The 14,799-nt window shown below is 48.9% G+C and overlaps 1 protein-coding gene across 1 annotated transcript in view; it reads left to right on the forward strand.

Annotated features, from left to right (window-relative positions):
- Positions 1-14,652, forward strand: part of LOC116941101 (angiotensin-converting enzyme) — a 33,498-nt gene extending 18,846 nt beyond the window's left edge. Inside the window, exons 14-25 of the mRNA XM_032951728.2 lie at positions 209-367; positions 1,392-1,476; positions 2,606-2,749; positions 3,963-4,154; positions 4,464-4,561; positions 5,658-5,830; positions 7,138-7,361; positions 7,906-8,050; positions 8,984-9,082; positions 10,066-10,188; positions 11,000-11,181; positions 13,778-14,652. Of these exons, the coding sequence (XP_032807619.2) occupies positions 209-367; positions 1,392-1,476; positions 2,606-2,749; positions 3,963-4,154; positions 4,464-4,561; positions 5,658-5,830; positions 7,138-7,361; positions 7,906-8,050; positions 8,984-9,082; positions 10,066-10,188; positions 11,000-11,181; positions 13,778-13,965 (1,812 nt within the window). The 3' untranslated portion in view covers positions 13,966-14,652. The remainder of the gene's footprint in view (positions 1-208; positions 368-1,391; positions 1,477-2,605; positions 2,750-3,962; positions 4,155-4,463; positions 4,562-5,657; positions 5,831-7,137; positions 7,362-7,905; positions 8,051-8,983; positions 9,083-10,065; positions 10,189-10,999; positions 11,182-13,777) is intronic.
- Positions 14,653-14,799: the final 147 nt, after the last annotated feature.

The raw sequence follows: 14,799 nt of genomic DNA on the forward strand, positions 1-14,799 counted from the left end.
TCACTACAACAAGTATGAGGCATCGTGGCTCAGTTAAGTTAATTTGTACTCCTGGTCCCACTGCGTGGAGTGCAGCCACCAAAATAAAACGCTTGAAGTGTCCCTTTTACACGGGCAGAGGTTAAATCGCTTGCTGCCAGCACGATCGTCCCTGATCCCTCTTCACCTCACAGACGAACGTCTTGTTTTATTGTGCACGCGAACACAGCAAGAAGCCAACTTACGGATGGCCAACCACTCGCTCTACTTCGGACGAGATGCTCTCCTTTACGACTGGTCCAACTTCCAAGATGAGGGCGTCAGGCGGCAGCTGAAGAAGATCAGCCAGATTGGCACAGCCGCGCTTCCAGAGACTGAGCTCAAAGAGGTACCCACTCCCACAGCCACGTTCAACCAACACCGTGAACGTGCCGGCCCAGCCAACCGCCCAGTTGTATTTGACACTTGTAATGCAGTAATCTCAGTGCATCTATTTTGTTGTTTCTGTCACTTAATTGACTTTGAATGTTTCTTTTTTAAAGTAATTTGTTCGAGGCCATTTTCGTGACAGGACATCACAGCCTTTTATATTTTGTACAGCATCTTGTGCACATTGAAAGTGTAAATTATTATTCATTTGATTTAACATTGATTTTGTTTGGATGCTGTTTTTGCAATTGCTTTTGACATGTGGTAATGTTTTTTGTCTTCTTTGGTTCTTTCGGTAAAGTCACGTAGAATGAAAATAAAATAATAAATTGATCAAATAAAATAACACAATAAAATTCTCACGACGTTTCGGCCACAACACAAGCAGCCTTCATCAGGTCTCGTCCCTTCACCTGATGAAGGCCGCTTGTGTTGTGGCCGAAACGTCGTGAGAATTTTATTGTGTTATTTTATTTTATCAATTTATTATTTTATTCTCATTCTACGTGACTTTACCGAAAGAACCAAGAAGATGAATCCTTGCAGTCACGAAAGCTTTAAATCGAAAAATATTTTTTTTTGTTTTTGCTATATTGTTGCGATTAGTTTTTATGTTAACGATTTTGTTATTTTGGTGGCCTCTCTTGCTTGTCGCTTCATTTCTAAACAAAATGAACTTGAACCTTGAACCCTACCACAGCCAGAGCCCCAGCATTAGTTCAAACCAAGAAACACTAGGCTTGGCGCAGAGGGTGCAGGCAAAAGGTTTAATGTTGATGCAGGTTTATACCGTGTGAACCGTCCAGCGGGTTGCTTGGCCATGCTGTTCAGAGCCGAGGTGAGAGACATCTCAGCCGCCAAATGCATCGATGTTAACGCCGCCGCCGCCACCTCTAACGTTGTCAACAGGATCAAAAATGGGCGCGTTTCACGCGAGCGTGAAGCGTGCTTATAATTATTTCTCCCGTCCAATTTTGTTCCAGTACAACGAGATCGTCTCGCGAATGGAGACCGCTTACAGCGTTGCCAAAGTGTGCCGAGGCGAAACGTGCATTCCCCTCGATCCCGGTGGGTGTCTCTTCCACACCGCCACACCTGCCCCGCGACCAACGCCGGAGTCACAATGCCGCGCTCGTTAGCGCTGTGACGAGCGACACACGCAAGCCGCGCCATGCAGCCCCACCCACAATCGCAGCCTCCAGTCTCGGGTTTCCACGACGTTAAAATTACAATACTGCATCACATTTCACGATACGATGGTATTTATCATGATATCAGCTTCCCGTAACTTTGAACTTGGTATTAGTTCTCTGCTGTCCTCAAGCTCTTCCTAACTGCAGTGCCCTCGACTTGAGCGTCCCACGGGGGCTTCTGCTCTGTGCAATCTGCAACGCTCGTAACGCACCATGCTGTCAGTTGCAGACAAATAATTGAATGTGGATGACGAAAACAACCGCATCATAAAATACCATCATGCTGTCAAATACTCCACGGGTTTTTTTTACAGGCATTTTAATTTATAGCAAAATACATTTGTTATTTCATACTTAATTTGCCAGGGAATAAAAGGCGAGAACATTTTTTTTTTATCAGCAACGATAATCTTGATACGGTATTTTTTTTGTAAAATGAACGATGCGATTATCATAAATCTTACATCGTAGCATTATCAGTGCTCAAAATAGGCCGGTATACGACGTACAGTACGCCATTCCAGCTCTTCTCAGAACACCAAACACCTATACCGAGACCTTTCAGAATGTTTGAACCCAAAACAACGCTCATGTATGCGCTTGGGGGTAAACGGCAGTGAGCGTGGGCTGCGGGACGAAGAGGCTTCGCACGAGGACCTCCGAGTACGGCGATGCCCCGGTGTACGTCGGGGGGGGGGGATGCGTTCCTGAAACGTGCGACGACGAATATCGAAAACGACGTCAATCGAAGCGATTTACAGGGTGGAGGCGAAAGCGGAGGCGACGGATAACGCGAAAGGACGGACGACGCTGTTAGCGCCGTTTGGCGTTGAAGGCGACGCAAATCAGCTAGCGGCGTTAAAGCGACGACGAATTTGTCGAAAGGACGTGAAAGTGAGGAGGCGTATATGGGGGTACGACCGTATCGACCGCGGTGCCGCACCCCGGCGTCCTGATCCCACGGCAAGGGCGCCGACCGTAACCGTGACCCCGCCACCCTGCAGACATCACGGCCATCATGGCGGAGTCGAGGAACTACGACGAGCTGCTCTACTACTGGCAGGGCTGGCGAGACGCCTCCGGGCGGAAGATGCGGGAAGACTACGTGCGCTACGTGGAGCTCAGCAACAAGGCCGCGATAGCAAACGGTGAGCGCGGCACGGGCGGCACTGCCGGATGAGGGCCCTCGGTGCGCCGTGGGGGGGGGTTGTTTGACTCGTACTTCACCACGCCGGACAATGCGGTTGGTAAAGGCGAGGAGCGTAGACATGGGAGCATAGAACCACAGCAGTCCGTTCTCCTACGATGCGGTAGTTGCGTTCCTGAAGAACAACGCGTTACGGAAAAATCGCGTTATCGTAATATGTGATGTGGGGTAAAGCACAGTCTGCGCTAACACGCGAGATGCGTACGCAGGCCGAACAAAGACCGAGGTGCGTGGGGAGCGTCTAGAAGCATCCAGCAGCATCCCGCCTCGTGCGATGCTACGCCGAGGCAGCCGTACTTGTTCCTACCCGCGCGAAGTAGCTCTGTTCACTCGGTCGCGTTATATCAACTTCGCATCTGCGTTATAAAAAAAATGTGTTCCCAAATCCATTCATCGCGTTATATCCAATTGGCGCTACGAAAACAACACGCCATGTCATAGAACAGGCTGTACACCAATGGGCTTACTGCTCCTGCCCTCTGCTGCCCACATCGGGAACATAACCCATTCTAGAGCAGCAGCAGCACCTCGGCATGAATATATCAGCTTATTTATGATATAAATACCAGCGTGAAGATTCTCCAGAACACGAATACAATGTTAAACACCAACAGCGTCTTACGAAAACTGTTTGGGAAACACGTTTGAGGATTCGTGTTACTGTGCGTTCAATAAATATTGCGTTACGTCCTTTATCAATGTGTTCAGCATTGGAGCTGTGATCTTGTTTGCTGCTTCTGCTTGTGGCACAGTAGGGGGTACAGCTGGTGGTGGATCTGCCAGTCAACCGAGTCAGCCAACCCATGGCACCTGGGTCTGTCCCGCGACCTCCTCCTGTCAGCGAGCCTTCGACACTTCACGTGGCCTCAAAGTGCACCTGAACCTGGCACAGACGCCGTGGTGACGTCACGGCCACTTAGTGACAAATTGTGGTCGTTGTGGTTCATTTTAAGTGGATTGGGAGCGGTTGTGTAGCGGTTCGCTTCCCCGCCTACGGCTCGCCAACAGTGACGATTATCCGAACCGGTCCTGGGCTTCCCCCAGGTCTACGTAGCCTCATATGAGGAGCTGGTGCAGTGCGTCGATGTTGGTGGTCACGGTTGTGGTGGTTGCGATTGTGGTTGTGGGCGCTAATCCGCGGCCGTGCCACGCAGGGTTTCCGGACAACGGCGCGCAGTGGCGTTCCGCGTACGACACGGAGACGTTCGAGGCCGACCTGGAGCGCATCTACGAGGAGCTGAAGCCGCTCTACCTCAACCTGCACGCGTACGTGCGGCGCAAGCTGCACCAGCACTACGGGGACGAGCACGTCAACCTCAAGGGGCCCATCCCCGCTCACCTGCTCGGTGAGCGCCAACTTCATTATCGCCTTCGTCGTGGTTAACCGTCGTTGCGACTCGAAATGGCTCGGAACGCGCTGCCGACGCAGTGTTCAGGAGGAACCACGGACGTGGCGGAAGGCATCAGCCTAACAGCAATTGCCCAAGCTCTGTGGTCCTCTGTATATTGAAACGTTTGCAGCCAATTGGCGAGTGCTTTTCCGGTCGAGGAAAACGGTCGCAGTTTTTTTTTGTGCTCGAAACGCGATACGTGGAACTACACTTCAACATCGCTGGGTTTGAATGATTTTTTTTTCATTTTCTTTTGGCGACCAGGAAACATGTGGGCCCAGAGCTGGAACAACCTGAACAGCCTGGTCGCGCCCTTCCCGAACGCACCCTCGGTGGACGCCACGCCCGCCATGCAGGCGCAGGCAAGACTCGACGCACCGCGCCGCTCATTCGGGTCCAGCAGCGAATTGTCAAGCGGGATGCGCACGTCCGACGAGGCTGCGAAGCTTCGCTCGTTATCCAAGCGAGTCGCGGCGGCGCTCTTGTAGCGTGGCTGGCATGGGCACCGGCCCCACCCCACCCCCGCGCTCGAGAGCCACGCCGCCGGCCACAGCAGCAAGAATGACTGGCACAGCAGCTCCACGGCGCCCCAGCGAGGACTTGTCCGTCACTCGCAGCCAAAAGTTAAACTCCAACGGGCAGAGAGAAACACCTCCGGCCGGCCCCTTCGTCAATTGGCTGCTAGAACGAGACACTGCCCGCCCCGTGTGTGGGGGTTAAGCGATCGGACACCATCACACGCAGCCACCTACGAGAACCTGACGGTGCATCCTGGTCATTCGCTTTATTCAATGATGAGTAGATTTTGATTTAAAGCTTTCGTGACTGCAGGGATTCATATTCTTGGTTCTTTCGGAAAAGTCACGTAGAAGGGAAATATTAAAATAATAAAAATATTAAACAATAAAATTCTCACGACGTTTCGATTGCAACACAAGCAATCATCATCAGGTGTGAAAAGCACAGCAAGAAAGTCTATTATTTTATTGTTTCCCTTCTACGTGACTTTACCGAAAGAACCAAGAATATAATGACGAGTAGATTCTCAAAAAGACAACAGGCCACTCGTGTAGCCTAACAGACTGTTGGGGCAGGTACACTGTTAGCGAACAGCTATTAAGGCCGACATGGCACGCGAGTATGTGTGGCGAACACCATGCCAGACCACCTTTGCCTCCCCATTGCTGATGTTTACACACTGCACCATGTGCTCATTTAAGGCTGAGTCGACCTAGGGGAGGCACAATAGCGGTTCAAACATTCGCCACTGTTAATTGGTCGTAAGCGGGAATCTAACTCGGGTGGCCGGGTTCGTAGTGCAGTGCGCTAACCACTACTCCCCACTAGATTCTCACACACGCACAACATTTGATGCCTGTCCCGCCGCTGTCACAATTGATTTTCAATCGACGACTCGGCACACTTTGTGTAAGGCCTACTTCGTGCATGCGGATGCAGAAATGGACAGCGACGATGATGTTCAACGTGTCGGATGTATTCTTCACGTCTCTGGGGATGATTCCAATGCCGCGAGAATTCTGGGACAAGTCCATGCTGGAGAAGCCCACGGACGGGCGCGAGGTCGTGTGTCACGCCTCCGCCTGGGACTTCTACAACCGCAAAGACTTCCGGTGAGCACGACACGGGCTCTCGCCGGCAGGGCATCCACCAGTTTCCCCCCCCCCCCCAAGCTCTTGCCATCGCACAACAAGGGTGGTGGGAGGGGGGGGGGGTGCCGCGTGTCCCTTGTAGTTACCAGAATCATCCTCTTGTTATGGTCGCCGTCCAGGGAAATCTGTCAGTCTCCTCGGGACATTACAAGTCCCAGTCTTTGTCAATTGCCTAAATTAGCGTGCAGGTATTTGCAGCTAATATTACGAATCGTAATTGATTTTGGGCTTTTGCATCTCATTTCTAAATTTGGTGGTGGGAATTGTAATTGATTTTGGGCTTTTGCATCTCATTTCTAAATTTGGTGGTGGGAATTGTTCTCCAACTCGCCACCGGAGAGCGAGCTGAAAAAACAATGATTGGCGCGTCGTTACACGCTCGTCCGCGCAACGCTGTCAATTTACATCCAGATTTCTTGTACAGCAATTGCACAGCTACCTCGCATTTTACTTGTTTTGTTCATTCAATTGAAATGGTGTTTGTCGCAGGAGGCTTAAGGATAGGGAATTGCAGTTATTTGGCAATCATGTCATGTCAAAGCGAGATGCTGGGGAAGACAAAATAAATAGCAATGAAAGTGAGACAAGGTCAAAAGGACAAAGATCCCCCGCACACAGAGGGGGGGCAACTACAGCCACCAAAGTCTAAGCTCCCAAACGTTTTGGGTTGGTGTTGGGACAGCCCCGAAGAGCCTCTCCCGGTGTCCCAAAGCATTTGTTGTCAAAACCCGGATTTTGTCTCGCCTTGAAAGACATTGCGTTCCCAATGTGCAGACCGAACGGAGCCTGGCACAGCACGAGGTCAGCAAAGCGGCCTTGGCCAGTGGCCCTTGTGGGCGCCGCTGGGCCAACAAAGGGTCACTGGAAATGCATAAGATGCGGCGATCCCTAGCCAGGCCCAAAAGAACCGACGGTCAAATAAATTCACAGAGCGTTTAGCCTGGCTCCGCTTGTCCAAGCTGACAGGAACCGTCCACACGTCACATAGGGAAGCGACTCAACTCAAGGGTTAATACATCAGGGTGTGTTCATCGGTTTACAATACAGAGGCAGTTGAATACCCGGAAGGGTTGCCGCTCTGCGATGCGTTTTCGGGTTGCACGGAGTGTCGCTTGGCACGATGTCCAACGTTCCGCTCCGCACGCCGCAAGCCTCTTCGGGGGAACTGAATTCAGTTGCTGGCACAACCGGGAAAATAAAACCACAGAGCGCCGGTGGCTCTGTACGGCGCCACCACGACACCACCTAATAGCGCTGGCTCCCCGCAGGATCAAGCAGTGCACGGTGGTGACGATGGACGACCTGGTGACGGTGCACCACGAGATGGGCCACGTGCAGTACTTCCTGCAGTACAAGGAGCAGCCGGTGCCGTTCCGCGACGGTGCCAATCCCGGATTCCACGAGGCCATCGGCGACGTCATGGCGCTGTCCGTGGCGACGCCAAAACACCTCAAGGAGATCGGCCTTTTGGAAACGGTGGAGGACAACTCGGGTGAGACATTCCCTTCTCTCCACCACCAAAGACAAAGATTCCCCCCATATAACCCTAACGAAGTGTTGGGGCAAGTGCCTTTCGGCAAGCACCGCTGACGGCGGCCATGGCACCATGGTGTGGGTGGCCAACGCTACACCCGGCTGCCTTGGTCTCCCCAGTGGTGATGTTTACACACCACACCTGTTACTCATTCGAGGCCGAGTCGGTCTAGGGGAGGCCCAGGACCACTTCAGATAATTGTCACTGGTGTTGGCTGCGCGCGGGAATTGATCTCGCCGGGTTCGTGGTGCAGTGCGCGAACCACCACCGTGCACGAACCTGTGCTTGTACGTATCGTCACATACGGACATGTGCGTGTGTGAGATATCACTTCCATACACCTGTGACAACACACAGATACACTCGTTTATGCATAAACCCCCTTGAAACACGCACATCTGTACGGGTGTGCCATTAGCGACGTAACTTACGTGCTTGGCCCTGTAACATTACACCACATGTACACGCACGAGTGCTGACATTCGTTTGTGCGCGCTCGCAGAGAGCGACATCAACTTCCTGTTGAGCATGGCCCTGGACAAGATTGCCTTCCTGCCGTTTGGGTTCCTCATGGATCAGTGGCGCTGGAAGGTGTTCGACGGACGCATTCCCACCGAGGACTACAACAAAGAGTGGTGGAACCTCAGGTTTGAAACCATTTCCATGAGCCTAGGCATTAAAGGGCACCGCGGGGGGTGGGGGAGATGTCAACCACCTCACCTGCTATGGAGGAGGTGGTGAGTTTGATCCACCGACACCTGTATATTTAGAGTTTGTATGTTCTCCGCATGGTTGTGTGGATTTTCCTTAGGGGCCTCCGGTTTTTCCCCTCCACATTTAGAAATGTCTGAGTATTTGGCTGCTAGAAGTTTCCACATGAGCCATTTCATTTGGTTATCACTTGAGATCAAGTCGCTTCTGAAAAAAAAGTTGTATTATCTGTGGGCCTTACCTGGTAAAAAAAAATAAACAGTTTATCCATTTGGTGCTCTTCACTTCGCTTCCTCAATGATTGGTGGGATGATTTAGTCAGAGGGTCGGAATAATCTGCTTCCAGTTTAACGTTTTGCACATCCAAACTTGCCTCGCCCTTCGGAATACAGAACTTCATTCTTTCGTTCAAAAGGGCATAGCAAAAGTTGAAAACTCGTTTAAAGTTATTGGCGACAACGGGAGGCGACCTCCATGGAATGTGCGATGAGGGGGCTTGGCAAGCGTGTGGGGAACTGGCGAGATGAAGGGCTGGAGGTCGAATGGGAGGCAGGCGCGAGTACTGAAGACACTTAAGCAGTTCAAGTTGCAAGGGCAGCGCACGCAGCGTTATACAGAACGAGACGGAAACTCTCCATCCCTAAATTTGATATCCAGAGATTTGTATAGCTTAAACATCCTTCATAAACACATGTACATGACCGATCTTTTACACGGAAGTTAGAATACGCATTGTTTATGCAACCTGCGCATGTTTTTAATTAATATGTAAACGCACGTAGACCAGGGATCCGATTAAAACGCTTAAAAAACCACAAAGCAAAACCGAGCTCATGTTTGCGTTGTTCCAAACGCTGTTTTGTCCACAGGATGAAGTACCAGGGTTTGTGCCCTCCCGTGGCCAGGACGGAGGACGATTTTGATCCAGGATCAAAATTCCACATTCCAGCCAGCGTGCCCTATGACAGGTAGTATGCACGTGCGTCCCCCAGCTACATGCAAGAGTTCAACTATTTCAGCTTCCTGCAGGGGGGTGGGAGTACTTGTGTTGAACTGTTCGCACCGTACTTAGCCAACCAGCACTAAATCGGAGGTGCAGGGGAAGCACAAACTGAACACAAAAAGCATAATGCAGCGACAGTCTTGATTCTATGGTAACCCAAAAGCCCCTCCGAGGAGGCACGGAGCTTGCGCGATGGTTTATTGCTCCTCGAGGGTGCTTCACTTTAAAAAAAGGCACGTGATAGTTGTAAAACTATTCGCGTTTGCCATTTTAAAAAATGGGAAATTATTTCTTGAACTCACAAGCATATATAATTGGGTATCGTCAAATGTACAAAAACTAAAATGTAGGAGACTTTAGAATTTTATATCAGGTTGCTGAACAAGTGCCGTACTTAAAAACAAAAAGGCATTGAGCATCAAGCAATGCTTTAATTTATCCACACATCCCATACAAAGATCCCTAATATAGTTTGTATAACGGGGAAAGTGCCGTTAGAGCACCTACCAAGGCCTGCATGGTGCATTAGGGGAGTGTTGGTGTGGCCAACCACTGCCACCAGAGTTGGCCGTGACTGGAATACCACCCCCCCCCACCTAACAAATATTACACTAGTTAGCAGCACTGCCTTTACTTAGAGAATCCAGAGCCAGGGGTTGTTAACGCACGACACTGCGGTAACGGCGATTCCAGTCCGTGGACTTTGCCATGCTTGGGGAGAATAGAGACCACCGTGCATGCACAACGGCTTCGTCAGTTCACTGCTGGATGAGGGCCTCCTCACTTCTGCATTGCTAAGCCGCACTTCAGCACACATGGTCCCCAAAGACATTGCTCCCATAACCCACTCTGCAACCCTTGCCACAAGATGTCGCTGCTGGCCATACAAAAGGAGGGTGGTGCACTCAGTAGCTAATCAATGGTCAATGTGCTCCCTCCGCCGACCAGGTATTTTGTGAGCTTCGTCATCCAATTCCAGTTCCAGGAAGCGTTATGCGCCGCTGCGGGCCAGAAAGGAGATCTGCACAAGTGTGACATCTACAAATCCAAAGACGCCGGAGATAAGCTTGCGTGAGTTGCAATGCGCAACGCACATTAAATCACCCTCTGGATCATGCTATTACGATTCACCCTGAACTTGCCCCATCATCAAAACTCTGAAAATAAGCAGGTTTGGGCCTGGATACCAAACTACCATTCACCAACTGGTTTTCGACTGTAGAGAGCAGTGTAGCCTTATGTTGTACAAACATATACGCTTCCATATGGGACCTTTCTTGGCACTATAAAAATATAAACCTGTTTTACCCTTTCTGGCAATAAATGCCCTGAGAGTCATCGTCTTCGCGCCGCGTGCTTTTTGGCGTTCTCTGGTCCAACGCTTTGAGACGAGGTTCTAAAGAAATCCGTCTCTGGTGTGGACCAAATCGTTGAAAAATACAATGCATCTATTACCGGAGCATGATTTTGTTTGTATGTCCACCACAAGTGCAGTTAATGCAGACAGGATTCCTTGCAAAAAAGGTTTCTATTTGGCGTTTGAACAGCAACACCTGTATTATTGCCAGAAAGGGTAAAACCTATTCTTACATCTATGCTTCCTGCCGTCAAACCTGATCAATATAAAGACCTCTTCCAGCAGCGGTAGATTGACAAAGGGGGCTATGAACGTGTGCATTTTCACATGCTTGGTGGCAATAAATACTGTTTCACCAACTGCGATCAACGCCACAAGGCTTGTATTAAAAAAGGCACAAATCGCCCTTCAGAGGGCCCAGGAGCCCCTAAAGCTATTCATGGCTGGGCATCCAACAGCTTTACCATTACACCGCTTAAAAAAAAATCTTGGTACATTAACAACGAATGTTGTTTTTGTTCACAGGAAGGTAATGCAGCTGGGATCCAGCCGGCGGTGGCAGGAAGCCATGGAGATGATCACAGGGCAACAGAACATGTCGGCCGCAGCACTCCTCAAGTACTTCAAGCCGCTCACCGACTGGCTTGTGAAAGAAAACCAGAAAAACGGAGAGGTGCTCGGCTGGCCCAACTACGAGTGGCGTCCCTGTAAGCAGCACATCCGCTCGAGTGACCACGTGGTGCTTTACAGGAACAAGTCAGATTTACATAGCTGTTATTTACCATTTTTATTTCACCAGGTAAGGCTCACTAATGCTACGCAGTTCTTTTGCAGAAGCGACCTGGCCCACAAATGATAGCTCAATGAAGTGGCTTATCACGCGGAAATGTGTAGCAGCCAAACTCTTAAATTAATGTTTCTTTGGTTCTTTCGGGAAAGTCACGCAAGTATAAAATAAAAAAAATCACGACGTTTAGATTGCAACACAAGCAATCATCAGGTGGGAAAAAAAATCACAGCAAGAATGTTTTTTACTCAAGTGGGAGAGGGATGCCGTGGTAAGAGGTTATATAGGTAAGGGGGGAGGGGAGCGCTGGGTTTCTTAGCATGTTTAAGGATGGAGAGGGACGTGAAGCTGGATGGGGGGAATTGGGCAGGGCTGGAAGTGGGAGGCCGAGAGCTGGGGGGGGGGGGGGCAAATATGATAGAAAGCGGTTAGGGTTTTACATAGTTAATATCCTTAGAATGTTCTTGGTTCTTTTGGTAAAGTCACGTAGAAGGTAAACAAAAAATAATACAATTCCAACGCCGTTTCGACTGCATCAATCAGGTGTGAAAACCACAGCAAGAAAATTTGAAGTGGCGTTTTTGTTAACGTTAGCACCACGGAGAGCGATTTGGCAGTTATTCAGATGGATGAGTCCATCTATGTTCGGAAAAGAGGGAGACGAAAATAATGGATGCGGTCTGAAAGCCACCCTAAGCGTGAACAATCAATTAAGACCCGAAATACTTAATCAAATCCTTCCAATGATTGATAAACTAGAATCCATCTTCTAAGTTGAAAGTGTCTGTATATGTAGATGGCTTCATGAACAAACCTTTGATAGTAGCCAGATGGCTTGCAGAGAACCTTGGTCTCAGAAAAACACAATGTTAGCCCACAGCGTTATAACAATGGTCAGCTACGGCCAAGGTGTTGGTCCTACCATGTTTTAGGTCTGCTTTGTGTTCAGTCACAGTCCGAGACATGTCGTTGTTTCAATGTAACTACTACCAGAGAGGCAACTTAGTTTGTAGACGCCAGGATATTGCATATCCGGAATCGCATCTTTTACAGCTGGGATGAGATCACGGATTTTATGTACTGTATTCAATCGGACCTGGATCGTGTTTATTTAAGATTGGAGATCTTTTTGGAAACCTGCTATGTATGGTAAAGTGCTGGTTTTGAATGTCTCCTTATTCATATAATCTGGGTGGTCTGGCAGCAGAGTTTTAGGGAGAGCCGTTTAGCTGGTTCGATGCAAGAAGTCGAACTGATGATATTGTTGGTTTGTAGCCAGGTGGTTAGTCGGATCTTTGTTGATTTTAGTGTAACTGCCATCATGAAGGTCCTGGATTTTGTTGTTGTATGTGGTTTGATCCATGATGACAGTAGCATTGCCCTTGTCGGCCGAGGACGACTCATCGGTTTTTAAATTGTGATTTCAGAACGCTCATCTTTGCTGATGTTGCTAATGGGTTTCTTAGCATTTTTAAGGACGGTGGCAATTTCAGATCTAGCAACGTCCGTCGTGATGCGTCCCAAGCCTTTGAGGGCTACGTCGACCTGGGCGATTACATCATCCACCGGGATACGTTTAGGGGCGACTACAAAATTCAACCCTTTAGCTAGTACCGATTTTAGGCTGTCGGGAATTGGGATGCTACTCTTAACATCCAACTTACCGTGTGGCTCTGGCTTAACAGGTTGCATTTAGCGATCAAGTTAACTTTACATTTGGTTGACACAGAATTAGCAGAGGACCGTCATGTTATCTACATGGTCCCAATCAGAAGTGGCCATTCTGTTAATTTTAAGTGTGATTGCAACTCTTAAATTAGTGTTTATCAAATGGAGGGGAAAAACTGGATCTGGGAGAAAAAAAAGCCAGAAGCACGAAAGGAACATGCACTCCAATCATCTAGGCGTCAGGGTTGGGATTGAATCCCCAACCTCCCATATATACCGGGCGAGGTAGTTAACATCGCCACACCCGTCTTGGTGAAAGGCGTGGTGCAAATCGAAGCAGCCGCCATGCAGCAAGTTGACGTGTTCAGTGGACTAGAACCCAAGACACACGCTGGCTAACTATGCAAAGATTAATTAAAAGTTGTGTAATCAACTACCAATGTAATTTACGTGTCCAGCTAGTGCATGGTTTCCAGATATGAACGACTTTGCGCGAGTCAAACCCCATCTGGTCTAACGACTGTCAGGAGGGTTCCGTCAAGTTCTCGGTGCAAGCTGGCCATGGATTCAACTCGATGGTAATTGTTAAGTTTGGAAAATGTTTGACCACGAGACGCCACAAATGGTCTACCTCTTGCAAATGGTCACAACCTTTAAAAACGTCCACTATGAAGCAGACTGCAAATAATTACGGTTAGACGCTTTTAGTTTGTACTAATCAGGGTGGCTATTCCACCCTTAAATGGTGTGTAACCGAGCAGCAAACAAACTGCCGTGTGAGAGCCGTCGCGGACCAGAGAGTAAGCAGGGGGGGCACCTCAAGCGCCGTAATCCCTTTCCTTGTTCAGATGCCGGCGGCACCGTAGAGCCGCCAGAAGTTCGCGTGGACTTCTTGGGCCTGGACCTGAGCCAGGGAGAGGCGACGGCGGGGCAGATCGTGCTGTTGGTGCTCGCGCTCGTATTCCTCGTCGGCCTCATTGCCCTGGCAATACTCTACTTCCGCAAGCCCAAAAACAAGACCAAATCTCATATGTAGTGCAGGTCTTCTTACCTCTTGCTTTAAGATCTAAATTTGGGGGAAATTCGAATTCTAGGCCTTATGGAAGACTCACGATTTACAACATCCACTGCCATCCTTTACAAAGTCGCACTGCCAGGTTTCACGTTAACATTGCAATTTGGTAAACTGTAGAAAGCAGACTCCATTAAAAGTATACAATGAGATGAACAAGCCATTTGAATGCCATGCCAACTTACAATCCATTTAAAAATCTAACATTAAATAAACACCACTCCCTTTTGTTTAACTTGGCACTGTTCATTGGACCCAAAAACTGCATTGGACTTCAGCGGCTGCAAACAAACCATCATAAACGAGAGCAACAGAACATACCGGGAACCATTTTTACCATGTTCTAAGTAATTACTTTAAGGTTGGCAACTTCTTCATAGTTTGTGGGAGCATTTAAAAAATCAAGATGTAAATAAATTTTATAATACATCCTTAAAAATGCGGTGGTCAATGTTGTATTACCGGTGTTTGATTGTGCGTTGCTAAACTTGTCACCACCTGACAGCCAATTCGTAAGACTTGTCACGTAAACAAACATGCCAATTCGTTACTAGTATAGCACACCCACGTGGTTGTGTTGGAGTAATCCCACAACATAATTCCAGAGCTGTACGACGTTTCGCCCGTAATTAAAAACTTGCATCAACTCTGGCTGCCTGATGGTTGTAATTTACTGGAAAAATATCATACCGTGAATTGTAAATATTGTGGGTTTACTCTAGCATCGGTGGTGCTGTGCGAGTAACGAATTGGCACGTGTTGTTTACACAACCTTAAAAATTGGCTGTGCCCAGGGGT

The sequence above is a fragment of the Petromyzon marinus genome, chromosome 10, assembly GCF_048934315.1.
Source record: "Petromyzon marinus isolate PM22_M1 ecotype Great Lakes invasive population chromosome 10, UKy_Petmar_22M1.pri1.0, whole genome shotgun sequence".
In the NCBI taxonomy this organism is placed as follows: domain Eukaryota; kingdom Metazoa; phylum Chordata; class Hyperoartia; order Petromyzontiformes; family Petromyzontidae; genus Petromyzon; species Petromyzon marinus.